The 13134-nt window shown below is 41.4% G+C and overlaps 1 protein-coding gene across 1 annotated transcript in view; it reads right to left on the reverse strand.

Moving 5' to 3' along the window:
- Positions 1-3138: 3138 nt before the first annotated feature.
- The window catches only part of xpo5 (exportin 5), a 10665-nt gene continuing 669 nt past the window's right edge, over positions 3139-13134 (reverse strand). Inside the window, exons 2-32 of the mRNA XM_076018468.1 lie at positions 12742-12863; positions 12575-12647; positions 12322-12459; positions 11850-12032; positions 11674-11700; positions 11391-11576; positions 10887-10963; positions 10747-10791; positions 10391-10661; positions 10186-10311; positions 9981-10071; positions 9769-9897; positions 9541-9656; positions 9296-9451; positions 8976-9017; positions 8814-8903; positions 8500-8699; positions 8280-8382; positions 7923-8104; positions 7614-7714; positions 7436-7532; positions 7212-7348; positions 7029-7126; positions 6875-6921; positions 6542-6645; positions 6286-6345; positions 6092-6183; positions 5903-6010; positions 5427-5564; positions 5033-5197; positions 3139-4814 (exon numbers count right to left, since the gene is read on the reverse strand). Of these exons, the coding sequence (XP_075874583.1) occupies positions 4671-4814; positions 5033-5197; positions 5427-5564; positions 5903-6010; positions 6092-6183; positions 6286-6345; positions 6542-6645; positions 6875-6921; positions 7029-7126; positions 7212-7348; positions 7436-7532; positions 7614-7714; positions 7923-8104; positions 8280-8382; positions 8500-8699; positions 8814-8903; positions 8976-9017; positions 9296-9451; positions 9541-9656; positions 9769-9897; positions 9981-10071; positions 10186-10311; positions 10391-10661; positions 10747-10791; positions 10887-10963; positions 11391-11576; positions 11674-11700; positions 11850-12032; positions 12322-12459; positions 12575-12647; positions 12742-12863 (3648 nt within the window). The 3' untranslated portion in view covers positions 3139-4670. The remainder of the gene's footprint in view (positions 4815-5032; positions 5198-5426; positions 5565-5902; positions 6011-6091; positions 6184-6285; positions 6346-6541; positions 6646-6874; positions 6922-7028; positions 7127-7211; positions 7349-7435; positions 7533-7613; positions 7715-7922; positions 8105-8279; positions 8383-8499; positions 8700-8813; positions 8904-8975; positions 9018-9295; positions 9452-9540; positions 9657-9768; positions 9898-9980; positions 10072-10185; positions 10312-10390; positions 10662-10746; positions 10792-10886; positions 10964-11390; positions 11577-11673; positions 11701-11849; positions 12033-12321; positions 12460-12574; positions 12648-12741; positions 12864-13134) is intronic.

Below are 13134 nucleotides of genomic sequence, written 5' to 3' on the forward strand. Positions count from 1 at the left end.
GAGTGTCGCTGGGTCACTACGGAGGTTCCGACTGTGTGGATTTGTTAATGACACACACCTGCTGCTAATCTGCTAGTTAGTTTGTTTGTTTGTTTCTGGAGCCGAACCAAGACCAGCAGAAAACTATGCAGCTTCTAATTTGCGAGCTAATAATTAACTGGAAAGAAACTACACAGTACTTGGAATAAAATACAAGGAATTACAGAAATGCCAGTCGATAATTTGATGTTCGTAATCTTTGTCTGGCTGTATTCTCAAAGGAACAATCCACACATTTAAAAAAAAAAAAAAAAAAAAAACGTGTAATGAGTTATCGGCACGAGTGAAATGCTAATGGATTAAGAAAACACTGTTAGACTGACACAAAATGTGCACAGAGTTCACATAGAACTATAATTTCATGGTTCATTAAAAAATCTAAATGTGAGGATTTTACTTCTTAAATTTAGAGTGAATTGGAGCAAGAAAATAAGCATAAGCAATTCCCAATACATAAACAAAAGCTTTCCTGAAAGACTATCCACAAACTGAGACTTGAAATTCTAGCTCGTACTGTCATATCTTTGCCTGCAGTGGCATCCACTGTTGATAAAGACATGTACGTGTCTAATCTCGAGTGTATTTAACATTTTCTAATAATCACAGTAACTGTAAAACAAATGAGTCAATTCTTTCAAAAGCTTTTGTATATTTCATTACTTAAAAATGGCATTCATTAGCCAAATTGCCACTGATACGTAATGTAATTATGGCTAGGAAAGTTCTGTTTTTATATGCAGCAAAAGCATAATAATGTAATAAGCACTGGGTTATGCAGAGTCCTGCTTCTGAGAGTCTTTAGCTTAAATTTGCAAATTTACAGCAATCTATATATTTCACAGTAAGGCGTAATTCAGTGAGAAGCCTGATGGCATTAAAAAGGACGAGCAGGCACACTACAAAGGAACATTCAGAATAGATAGGTTTTTGTTGTAGGACTCAAATTCAGAAATGTGAGATATTTTACAAAAACAGCGTGTACAAAAGAAAATTACGAGGGCAAAACACAATTACTCTGCTCTCTGGAGCATTTATTTTTATCAGTAATGCTAAGATGCAGTGCAGTGTGGGTGGCAGACAACATACTGAAGGTGGGTGCAGGCAGAGGTTTGTTTTGTACTTGACAAAACAAGCCAGGAAAGAAGGAATCTTTGAAGAGCCTTCAGAAAAAAACAACATTCATGACTCATTTGTTTAGAAAATGTATTTGATCTAATTGAAACAGGTAGCAAATATTCAAGTCCCTTCAGTTACGTCCAACAGACCAAGAAACAGGTTTAGGTTCATTTTTGGACGAAAAATAATTCAACATTTCACCTCCACAAAATAAAAATTGCGTTGTACCTTGCCTGACATAATATCTTTATCTGTTGGCAAAAAGGTCATACCATTTTCAGGGATCAACAACTCAGGGTCAACTTGTAATTTACAGCAGTGGCTAACTTCTCTCTAAATATAACCATAAAAGATTAATGCAGGCATCAGATCAGTTTTGCATTCAACCATTTACTGCAGACCACACCACACAATTACAAATGTGAGTTAATGCCGACAGAGCAGCAAATCTTTGATACAACTGATTTCATAAACAAGCAAATATTTATTTCAAACGTGTACATATATAAAGTGTATAATAATAATAATAATAATAATAATAATAATAATAATAATAATAATAATAATAATAATGAATTGATTACACAGAATAAAAAAGTACATTTTAAAATATATTTGTACACAATTATCTTATTCTATCTTCATCAGCCACAAACTAGACTTGTTGAAAATGCATCTAAACTTTTCATTAGAGTTTACTTAATTATAATAGAAATTCACGTGGAAAAACAAAAACGTTGCAGTACCGTGCTTAACCTCGTCCTTTACTACGACGCTGTTGGGCTTTAGCATGGACCTCATGCTAACAAACAAGTGACGTAGTTACCGGTGTTTTCCCCCCCGCAAGTCTTCTTGCGTGACGATACGCATATAAAGGTACAAAGCATTTCGGACAAGCCATTACCAATTAATCTAAAAATATTTTCTGTCAACACAACTTGACAAATCAAAAAAAGACAGTCGGGAGTCATGAACGAGCGGTGGCGAGTTGGTCTTCTTCTGCTCCAATTGCGGGTCCTACTTGACTCTTCAGTGAACGTTGGCAAATAGCGAATAGCGCTTTACTGCCCCCTTTAGAACGGAGTGTGAATTGATTTTTTTCTTTTCTCAAAGCTGTCTATAGTTTTCATTTAGCTTACTCTTTAGATAATATGCATAAATAAGTATAAAGTGTATAACTTGAAGATTGAGACAAAAGCGGTGCATTTGTCAAATAAAGTCTGAGAGATTATATAAAACAAACGTTAGTAGCCTGCATGGTTATGTTCTTAATGGGTATTATGAATGGACACAGACTTGGATCAAATGGAAAATCCAAATTCAAAAATATATCTATATTCATTTTTGTCTAGACGAAAATAAATATAAAGAACTTAATTGTCTGTAACCACAGAAAAATATGATTTTTTTTTTTGCTGTTAAAGAGTTAAATGATACCAAAAGACCAGTGTAGATTAAAAAAATAAATAAATAAAAAACAGGCTGCAATACTTGGACCCTACCATACAGTAGATTTAATGTAAGGAGTAAAATCACAAAGCAAAGTATACACTTTTGACATCAGTTCAACATTATGCTAATTCTAGGATTTGAAAATTAACAAAATAATATAGTGATAAAATCAAGGAAGGACAAAATTCTGAAACGGCTGCTTTTTAAATAAAGTTGATTCCCTGTACGATTTACATTGCCCCTGTAAGATTTTACTATTTAGCAAAAAGCTTACATTATCGCTTCTCTTTTAGATGTGACATGTGTTTCAGTGAAATTTACATTGTACAAAGAGACTCACTTGAATTTTAATTGTATTTTTGTTTTTATAAAAAATTACAGCAGCCATAATTGTTTTTTTTACCTAATTTATTTTAAAAACACAATATAAACACGCTGCACTATTTGAAGGTCTTTTCCCATTTGTACACAACATTTTAGTGTCAATTTATTTACAGAAATGCCACAAGTGAACAAAGAATAACCACAGGCAAGACAGGATGATACATTTATTAAAGGAATTAAGTTTCATAAATGTTCAAATTCCTGGGCAAGTATCCTGACATGTTCCAGTAAAACGTTAAAAAAACTAAACAAAAAGAAAATTAAGCAGAAAACATCTCTTTTCGAATTTTCAAAAGGAAGCTCCTCCTGAGCTGAAACATTTCCTTTGTAGTCTGAATTAAATGTAATAAAAAAAAATACATAAGTTGCACCTTGACCGCTCTGTGAATTTTATTTTATTTTTTTTTATCAATCCCCTCAGCGCATAAGGAATGTAGTGCTGGTTCGTCTTTTTCAAGGCAAGGAGTAACAATACAACACAAACAAAAAAGCACAAGGAAACGGCAACGGAGCAGCTACAAAACAGTCAAGACTTGAGTTACGCTACGTTAATTGTGGCATTCACTACAGATAATGTTCTAAAGGTTGCTTTTTCAAAAAATCATCAAGTCCAAATTGTCAAATACAGAGAGCCTCAACCTTTTGGCACAACTGCCGGCTTTACAGCTCGGCATATGCTAAATAAAACAGTAATAAAAAAAAGAAAATACTTGGTTCCTTACTAGGGACTCTCTCGTAAACAGCTTAAATCGATTCATATTTAAAACTCTTATAACTCTTCATAAAACGCAAATGCAGCTGCATTTTTCCCCTCTGCTATTTACCTATAAAGTATCTGTTAGTTGTTGAGAACTTGGCACCTGAGCAAACAACAGCACATCAATATCAGAAATGACTCATGTCTGACCTAAAGAGAACTTGTCTTTGTTTTAACTTTTATCTGCTTGACCAGGGACTAATAAGCACAATGGTCAGACAACACTCTGATCATTAAAAAAAATAAAATAATAATAAACCCCTTACTGAGTGCTCAAGCTTATGTTCTACTTTTCACCAACTATCTTTCTGTGACTGTTGGCTGCACTCAGCTCTGCTTGTTGGAACATTATACCGCAGTTTCAACACCAACTACTGGGAAAAAAAAAAAAAAAAAAGCGAGAGAGAGAGAGAAACCCCTCAGCTTAAATTCTAAACATCTACACAGACACCGTGAAAGTGCGCAGTACTGTCCTGAAGGTGGGATTAAATGACAGAACCAGTCCCAGTTTGCCGAGTTTGCCTTGTGTTTCAAGTTGTTTACATAGCAAACGTTGTTGTTCAGTCTCCTCTGACAAACAATGAGACAAAAATACCACTATTTACTCTACGCTTTCTTCATTTTTCAAAGATAAACAAAACAAAAAAAAAACTTAGCTTGTGTTTTTCATTTAGTGCACCCATGAGGGAAGAGAGAGGTTTTTAAAAAGAGAGAGAGAGAGAGCTACTGTGTGATAACAACATGTTTCTCCTCACTGTCAGTGTGCTGCGAGGGCTAAGATGAAAGACGGGCGGACAGCAGTGTCGCCGGTTACGTTATGTAGCACCGCACCGTCCCCGCTGCTGCAGGATGGGTGGAAGGTGAAGACCCGGCTTGTCTTCAAGTGTGAAGTCCAAAAGGGACGCCGCGCTTCACCAGAGTGCTATTCCCTGGAGTCCGGACTGAAGAGCGCCTCCAGACCCAGCTGTTCTTTGGTCAGTAAATCCTTGTCCGGCTTTGGCTTTTTGAAGAGTGACGGAAGATTCCGGATGTGCACCTCCTTCCTGAACTGCTGGCACAGGGCCGTCTGTCGGCGGGGAGACAGAGTTGGGGGAGAAACAGGAGTTAAACACAGCCAGCTAACCCGACAACGGCCATGTTGAGCTGCAGCACACTTTCCCCAACGCAGCAGGCAGGGTCCCGCCGCTTGGCGCTATCGGCACTGCTGCGCTCTCCCAGTGAGCAGCCGGCAGCAGGCATTTCCCGTATGAAGCACTGCTCTCTAGTGGCTGAACAAAGCATTACCCCCAAAGCTCCTGCGATGAGTTTCTTGAACTTGTCTTTCTTCCTCTTGTCCCCGGCTTTCTGGGAGTTGGGGTCTGAGAGCGCCCGGTCGTACTGGTCCAGAGTCCCCACGTTGATGTTGGGGATCTGGGTCATCACCGCTCTCAGCTCGGCGTACCGAGGACGCTACGACACGCGGACAAGGTTAAGTAATGTTTACACAACTGAAAAATATCTGATTTCGTTTGCATGAGACATACATTCACAAATCACAATTGTTTTAACGACGCGCTACAAATAGCATTTTTGATGACCAGATAAATACAAAGTAAAACAGAGAAAAAACAAGAAGTAATAGGACCAAAACACTGACACAGGAAGCAATTATCAAAGCGACACCGGAAGTTAACCTCACCAGGTTGTCGTAGACGAGCATCGCCAGGTTTGTGAGGGTGTTGTGGCAGACCTGATGCTCCCCGTGAACCTGAAGAGCCTTGAGAACGCTGGTAAAGAACCACGTGACAGCCTCGGGAAGCAGATTACCCCGCACCACCTGAAAAAAACAGAGTGATGAGTGCACAGTGCTTTTTAAGTCGAAAACCTATTGGCAACATTAAATACTTTTCCTGTCTATTTGAAACAAATTAGCAGGCCTCAGAGGCAATAGGATGATGCTCAATTTTATTTACTGCAAATGCACAAGACTTAAAAAAAAAGGTTAATTACCTGTTTTTAAGGAGAAAAAGAAAGAAAGCATTTGCATCAATTTCTACTCTGAACTATTTCCATTCTTATCCTATAAAATGACAACCCTCATTTTAATATTAAACCAAAGGATAAACACACAGACCGTCCCTTATAATACATATTTCAAGCGCTGAGAAAAGCGACCTGCAGCAGAAAAGGCCAGCAGATGATGGAGCCGGTGCGGTGACAGGAGTTGGCGTCCTTCCAGGACAGCGAGGTGAAAGAGAGAGCCAGCAGGGTCATGCAGACGTTCTGGCCAAAGAGAAACTCAAAGTCAGTGCACAAGGCTAAAACTGTGACTCTGCTGCCCTCTAGTGGTCAAATGATGCTGACCTCGTGTTTCAACAGACATTTTCCCAGCTCGGTCAGCTCTGTGGGGGACTGGGTAGGCTGGAACGTCTGCACCGCCTCCATCATGTCTTCCTCTGTCAGAGCACATTTTGTTTTGGAAAAAAAAAAGGGGATCAGGGGCGGTGAACACAAAACTAATCATTCAACAATTAAGCATTCTTAATCGCTTGTTTTACCATCGACTTCTTCCTTATTTGCGGCTTGTTCAGGTATTTTTCGGGAAACACAGCTTGCAGCTGTGAAAGAAAATCAGAAGAGAAAAGGTTACGTCCACACAAGGGTTTAGTGCCCTATTAAAATATCAAACTCTCACTCTAAATACATAAAATTGCATGTTTTAAAAAATAAAAAAATACATAAAAAATCCTTGTGTCGATTCGACCTGTGACGATCTGCTTGCCACGCTCATATGAAGTTAGCGACAGGACTCACCGATGAGATCCAGCACGTCCCTGGTGACCACGCGGACCAGATGCTCCTCCACCAGCTCCTCCGTCACCTGACTCTCCTGATACACCACCTCCTCCTCTTCACCACTGCCACAAACAAAAACAGTTCAGGGTAAGTCCATCACACTCAGTTTATTTGCCACAGTGAGCTGTAAAGGAATAAAACCATGCCCAGAATGCCATCTTCTTTCAAATATCACAGTAGATGGAAAGGCTGGACCTCAATGTTTCATGGGGACAATACATTTAAATGTGTCTTTGCTTTGACTAAAATACAAAGAAACAACAGCGACACTCAAGCAACTTGAGTGCTCACCTTGCTAATGTCCTCTGGTTGATGACCTGCCACTTGACGTTGAGTCTCTGCAAAAATCAAAGAGCAGGACACAAAAAGAAATGTTTGAGAATATATGTTAGGTGAGTGAATTCAAAATATTCAAGGTAAAAAGGTCGAGCGCAGAGATCCTGACCTGCAGCATGTAGGTGAAAAGAGGGCCCAGCAGGGGGCAGAGCACAGTGTCATAGTACTCCGGAGGACAGGAGAGCACCAAATTCTTCACAAAGGCCCGTGATGCTCGTTAAGGAACTTGCAGTTCATTTTGCACAGCACCTGAAGCCAACGCTTTCAACATTAAGAGCGCGGGGAAGGATATGAATGATGGGACGCAGCCTGTAGTCTGGGACGTGATCGAGCGACACAAACACAGAGCCGGCGATCTCCTCAGACAACCTCTCGTAGGTGAAGAACTCCCGCTGAAGAGACGCACCTACGTTTCCCAAGAGGTGGAGACTTGGGAGGGGAGAAAGGTGAAGAGAGTTAGGTCAAACGTCACCTGCAACAACACTGCTTGTTAACAAAAAAAAAAAAAAATCTCACCAGTTCTCATACAAATTGCTGAAAAATGACTGCATTCGCTCCAGGTTGCTTCGTAACACAGGAGTGTCGTGGTTATCCAAAACTGGCTGAGACAAACCTGGAGAGATTGCACACGGAGTTGGATTAAAATCATTTTTTTTTGCATGATGGACAAATATGAGGATGGAGCTCCTTTTACCAATAACAAGTCTTTTATCCAAGTCCATTAAGTCCAAAGCTTTGGAGAAAGTCACACTCAGACGAGCCATGTTCTCTGGCATGTACAAGTTGTTATGAGTCCTACAAGAAGAAGTAAAGAAACAAGAAGGTTAAAATGTTATATCGCTCCTTTACAATGATGATCAAACAGAAATATTAGGAGGAAAAAAGGACAGAAATTCTTAACGTTGACTTTGAAGAAGTGGAAAAAATATGAGCCTTTTCTGTAAAACCAGTTAATGTTGAGTATTTTATTCTGGGTGTTAGCACTTAACCAGGCTGACGTTACCTCATGAGAGCCAGCAGGTTGGGCAGGAAGAGCTGGAAGTGAGGGGTGCAGGGGTTTCTGTACAGAGCGTCTCCGGTGGGAGTGTAGCCGACCACGAAGCCTCCAGACTTAGCCTCTTCCAAGTCTGGAGGGCAGCGCACCCGCTTAAACACACCCAGGAAGGCCAATACGCAGAAAGACAACTAGAGAAAAACGACAAAGGCAAGACAGTAAATTATATGCACCTGAAAATTGAAATTCTTTTTTTAATTCCGTTTTCCTGTGTTTCTGTCACGATTCACTGCTGTGGCCAATTTTAATCTTTTGCTGTCTATTTGTTCATTCGCTATAAACCCAGTGTTCCACCAATCAACGTACCCTTCCTCTGTTGACACAGGCTGCTTCTGGAGTTTTATCCTGGTCAGACACCACTTGATCGGCACCAACAAAAGTCAGAAGCATCGCAGGGTCCCTCACCACTCTGGCACACGAAGAAATAACATCAGATTGAGCTTTTTTCTTTTTTTTCTTTTAAAAAAAAAAAAAAAAGATTAAAGGGATGTTACAAAATTCAGAAAAAAAAGGAGGAGTGACTGACTGGCTCATCTCTTCTGAAGTCCAGTCTGTAATAAGAGGACCCAACATCTGGTCTAGAAAGGCCTTCTGCTTGTCGTAGTCTTTGAACTGGTTAATGATCAGCAACAGCGCCTCCACCAGGGAAAACCTCTCCATTTGGCCGAGCGTGGTGTCCGTCGTGATTAGTTTCTGGACGTGATTGTAAAACATGTCGAAGCAAGGCTGCGGAAGAAGAACAAAAAAAAAAGAAAGAATAATCAATACTGAACATCTGTACTGCCAGATGTAGATAACTGTCTGATCACTACATCATTATATGAGATTTACAGAACTTACCACGATACACTCCGGGTGATCCCTGCAAATCTTAATGAGGGAACTGCAAGCGTGCCTCCTGACGTTCTTCACAGATCGAGGCTGGGGTCCCTGGGAGTGAGGATACCAGTTTAATTCTCCTGTACTCTCTACAGCATCATTTTACAATTTGGTATCACTCACCTTATTATCAAGTCTGACATCAAATGTTATGGCATTAAAAAGCTAAAGGGGAGGAAAAAACAAAACCACTTTAAAGGCTTAGTAAGTTGGATGCAGTGCAGTATCGGTAAAAAATAATAATATTAAAAGCACCAATTTCATGACAGTGCTGATATTATGATGAATCAACATGCTCGTTATCCTTTGAAGTATCCCTTTAATTAAAGTCTATCTACTTACAATCATGAAATAATTGATACTGAGCATCACAGGATGTGCTTTGATCAACACCATATTATCAACAACAGTAACACTGCAAGACCCATTGGGGCTAAGCTTACTTTATAGAGAATTCGAGGCAGGAAGTGCGGTCTTTTTACAGCAAAAGGGAAAAGGGTGGAGATGTTGGTGAGCACGCAGGACAAGATGAGCGAGTCTTTGGTGTTGTAGCTCAACACGGCCTGCAGCAGCTCCATGCTCTGATCTATGGGCAACTGCTGCAGTTCAGAGAAACGGGGAGAGAGACGGAAAACATGAACAAACATCCCCAGACAGACTTCTTGCTCCTTTGCATTCCTCCTCTTACCTCGTCCTCCAGACTTTTAAGGATCGATGCGACTGTACACTCCATGAGGACGGTCATAGCGTCCCATTGGACAACTGACGGGGACAGCACGGAGCAAAGACCCTCACTTGCCTTGGCTAGCAAGGTGCAGAGGGAGAAATGATGAATGTTAACAAGGTATCCATATGCTACCTGCTACTGCACATCCAAGTGTTGGACACATGTTGAAAAGAACCTTAAAGCACTTACATGTGCCATCCCCAGTGTCAATAGGCCTGGTCAATTGATACTGTAGCCACTCTGCTGCAATCTGGAAAGCCTGCACTGGAGCAATGCGGCTTGCCGCCCTCACCAAATCCCCCAGGTGTGCTCTAAAAGCTGGAACGCATCAACACAGAAAAGAACTAAGATTACAGACAGCACAGATCCAGATCTAAAGCCTGGCGTGCAACAACACTCACGGTTAAAGAAGAGGTAGAAGTCCTCATCGCTGTCGAAGTCCAAGCGCGAGTACTCACAACTGGGGCTATCGTTCCGAGATGGGAATCCAGCCTAGCCAAAAAAAAAAAAGAAGAAAAAAAAAAGAAGAAACAAACAAACCTCAGTTTGGATTCCTTCCCACTGTCACATAATCCAGGATTGATACCATTAACATCACTGTCTCACTTTGAGCAGATTGACCATGGACGCTCTGACATATTTGACAGCCATGTCGTGGACGACCGCTTCCTTCGACAGAGTCTCGTGCCTGAACAAGCTTCCCCAGGTACTGAGGGTGAACGACTTTAGAACCTGCAGAGGGCGAAATAAAAGAATCAGCTAAAGTGTATAAGGAGTTTCTAGGAGAACATCCATCTGAGTGTTGTGTCACCTGACTGGCATGAGTGGTGAAAGCAAAAAGTGCCTCCATGTACTTGCCAATGTTGGCAGGTACCTCAACCTCCACGTCAGAACCCTGTGTGAGGAATGCGACATTGTTGGAGACTGGGTTAGCGCGACATTTAGCCATAGCGCGTGCAAAAATCAACAATGAAGTGCAATGTGTGGAACTTGCCACTAAGGCACAGAGCTGCCCTCCTAGAGCGCACAGGACTTGGCACAACCTCTTCAGGAAGACGTACCGCCGCTCTATGACCACTGTCCTGCAGGTGAAGGGCACAGCATCAGAAAATGTGTAATAAATTCACCTCAACAACTCCTCACGTGCCGAACAGCAGCAATACTTACTGTGATTCAGGGGATTTTTTGCAAATTGCCAGCGCATCTGCGGACCTGAAAGCAGACGTAGGCAAACCGTTCAACACCACGGGCAATGAGCGAATGTCATACATAAAAAAGGGACAACTGAGGGAAGCAGTTGTGCTCACTGGGCTGCAGACAGGATGTAGTCGATGGCCACATCATCAAACAGCAACATGAAGGGTTTCCTGTCCTCCAGTTTACCCTGCGGGCAGACAGACATTTAATTATCGATGATTAAAAACTAGAATTATTAGCCAGTCAAAGAGATCAGACAAAAATAAATTAAATATTTTTTCCTGCATCAAGCACAGACAGTCATGTGATCTAAATGGTCTCAAACTCTTGAGGTATCAGGATTTTAACGTCTATCTCCCAAAAGCTGGAGTCAATGCAGTCAATCACAATTGAGACTTTTTTTTCGAAAATTATGACGAGGGTTTGAAGAAAATAAAATAAAATTATTAGATAATGTAACATGATGACAACACCAGTTATTAAGTGGCATCAGTGCTATGGCACCTGACCTGTCACCTGTCTCTTGCCCCCTCTCTCTCTCTAAAGACACAAACAGTAATGATAATGAAGCGTGATGCTGATAAAAAGCAGTTATGGTTTTCCAAGTGACTCACCTTCCTGCTGATAGCGATGAGCAAACACTCCGCCGCCTCCAGCTGGAGCTCAGGTTCACTTAGCAACAGACACAACATCTCCAGAACTTGACAGTTTTTGGTCGTGATGTGGGAAAGAGACACCCAGTCGATGTAGCCCGCCAGGGTGTTCAGGGTGGCCACGGCGACACGGCTGTAAGCTCTGGCCTGTGACAAAAGAAAAATTAATATTGAATTCACTTATATATGAATTTACTTAATAATATTTCTACAAGCGTTCTGAGAGACAGTGATGTTTGCTCACCTGCAGTTCATGCCCTGGCGCACCCTTCTGCATGGGGAAAAAAAAGAATAAAGAAAAAAAAATAAGTTATCAGAGATACTTGCTAAATATTTTGTGTTCACATGCTGCACGACACTGTTGTCCACGCAGAGCCGGATTTGATGGGAATGCAGCCTGAGAGGTAAAATGCCACTGACCGCTTTCCGGTGATCCTCGACATAAATGCGCAGAATTGCCATCATGAAACTGAAAATGCTGTCCATGTTTTGGGTGAGCGTCTGCTGGATGTCCCGGCGTCGCTGGGGTGGCAACGTCTGGAAAGTGATGACATCCTCGGCCAGCCTCAAGAGGATCAACATCACCAGCTCCGTCTGTGCCTCCTGTTGACACAAGCGCGTACACTTTGGCTTGACTCACTCACCATTACAAAGCAAATGGCTACAGCAACAAATATTATGACTGGGACAAAGTTTACAGCGGCTATTACTCGAATAACCAAGCACACGAAATGTTGGTTTTAAAATAATAAATGACAACATGTACCGGCGTGACCACACCTCAATGACGCTACATGACAATTAGTGTGACAAATCAACCGGCGCATGTTTGCATGTTGAAGTATTACATAATCCTATTCAAAACATATGGTGAATGGAGAAAATGACTTACGCCTTGGCCAGTTAGAGCTTCCATCTCTGTCAGCATATCTGGCCAGTGTTGAGGCCATTCTCTCTTTATCATTTCCACAATGATTCTTGACAGGACGTCTTTGATGTGGCTCTCCTCCTCCAGGATAGAGCGGGTGCCCTGATGAGAGCAAAACTGGTATCATTACAACGTTATAACCGTTTGTGACAATGCTAGGACGATGTACATAAAGTATGAGACAGTCACACTCTTAAGATGTTGGTTTCATACATACATTTGATAAAAGCTGCATGGCACACTCCTTTAAATGGACTTTCTCCTCCTGTTGCATGTCGTTCCATCTAAACCTGCAAAAAACAAAGGTGTTTTCTAGCAACGTTGCTTCCTTGAACATGCAATAGTTTAATTTGCGTGATTTATGGGGCATTACGTGCGACTCACTTGATTACGTGCTCGAGGATTTGCAACCCAAAGTGTCTCACAACAGCTGGCTGAGCTTTGTCGGCTAATTGTAAGCCACATGGGACACAGAGCGTGCTGCTCTCTTTAAACTCTTCACAGAACTGATGAAAGATAGAACTCGGTTCAGTACATTGGGTTTAAGTCAGTCTTTGGCGTTTAGATACTGCACGTGCAATGTGATCAGATCACCCTGAAAACAAGACACGTGCTTAGCAGCAACTGACTACAAAACACCTTCACCCTATAATAATACCTCGATCCTGCACCCTGCAATAATAACTTGAATAGCAAGGGACAGGTGGGCTTGTGCATTTGGTCTAAATACTACTGCTGCCGATGTTGACACTGTTTAGTTCAATGCTAAAAACCTCT

This window comes from Nelusetta ayraudi, unplaced genomic scaffold (assembly GCF_046127955.1).
Source record: "Nelusetta ayraudi isolate G7.1 ecotype Tasmania unplaced genomic scaffold, CSIRO-AGI_Nayr_v1 ptg000008l, whole genome shotgun sequence".
NCBI classification, from domain to species: Eukaryota; Metazoa; Chordata; class Actinopteri; order Tetraodontiformes; family Monacanthidae; genus Nelusetta; species Nelusetta ayraudi.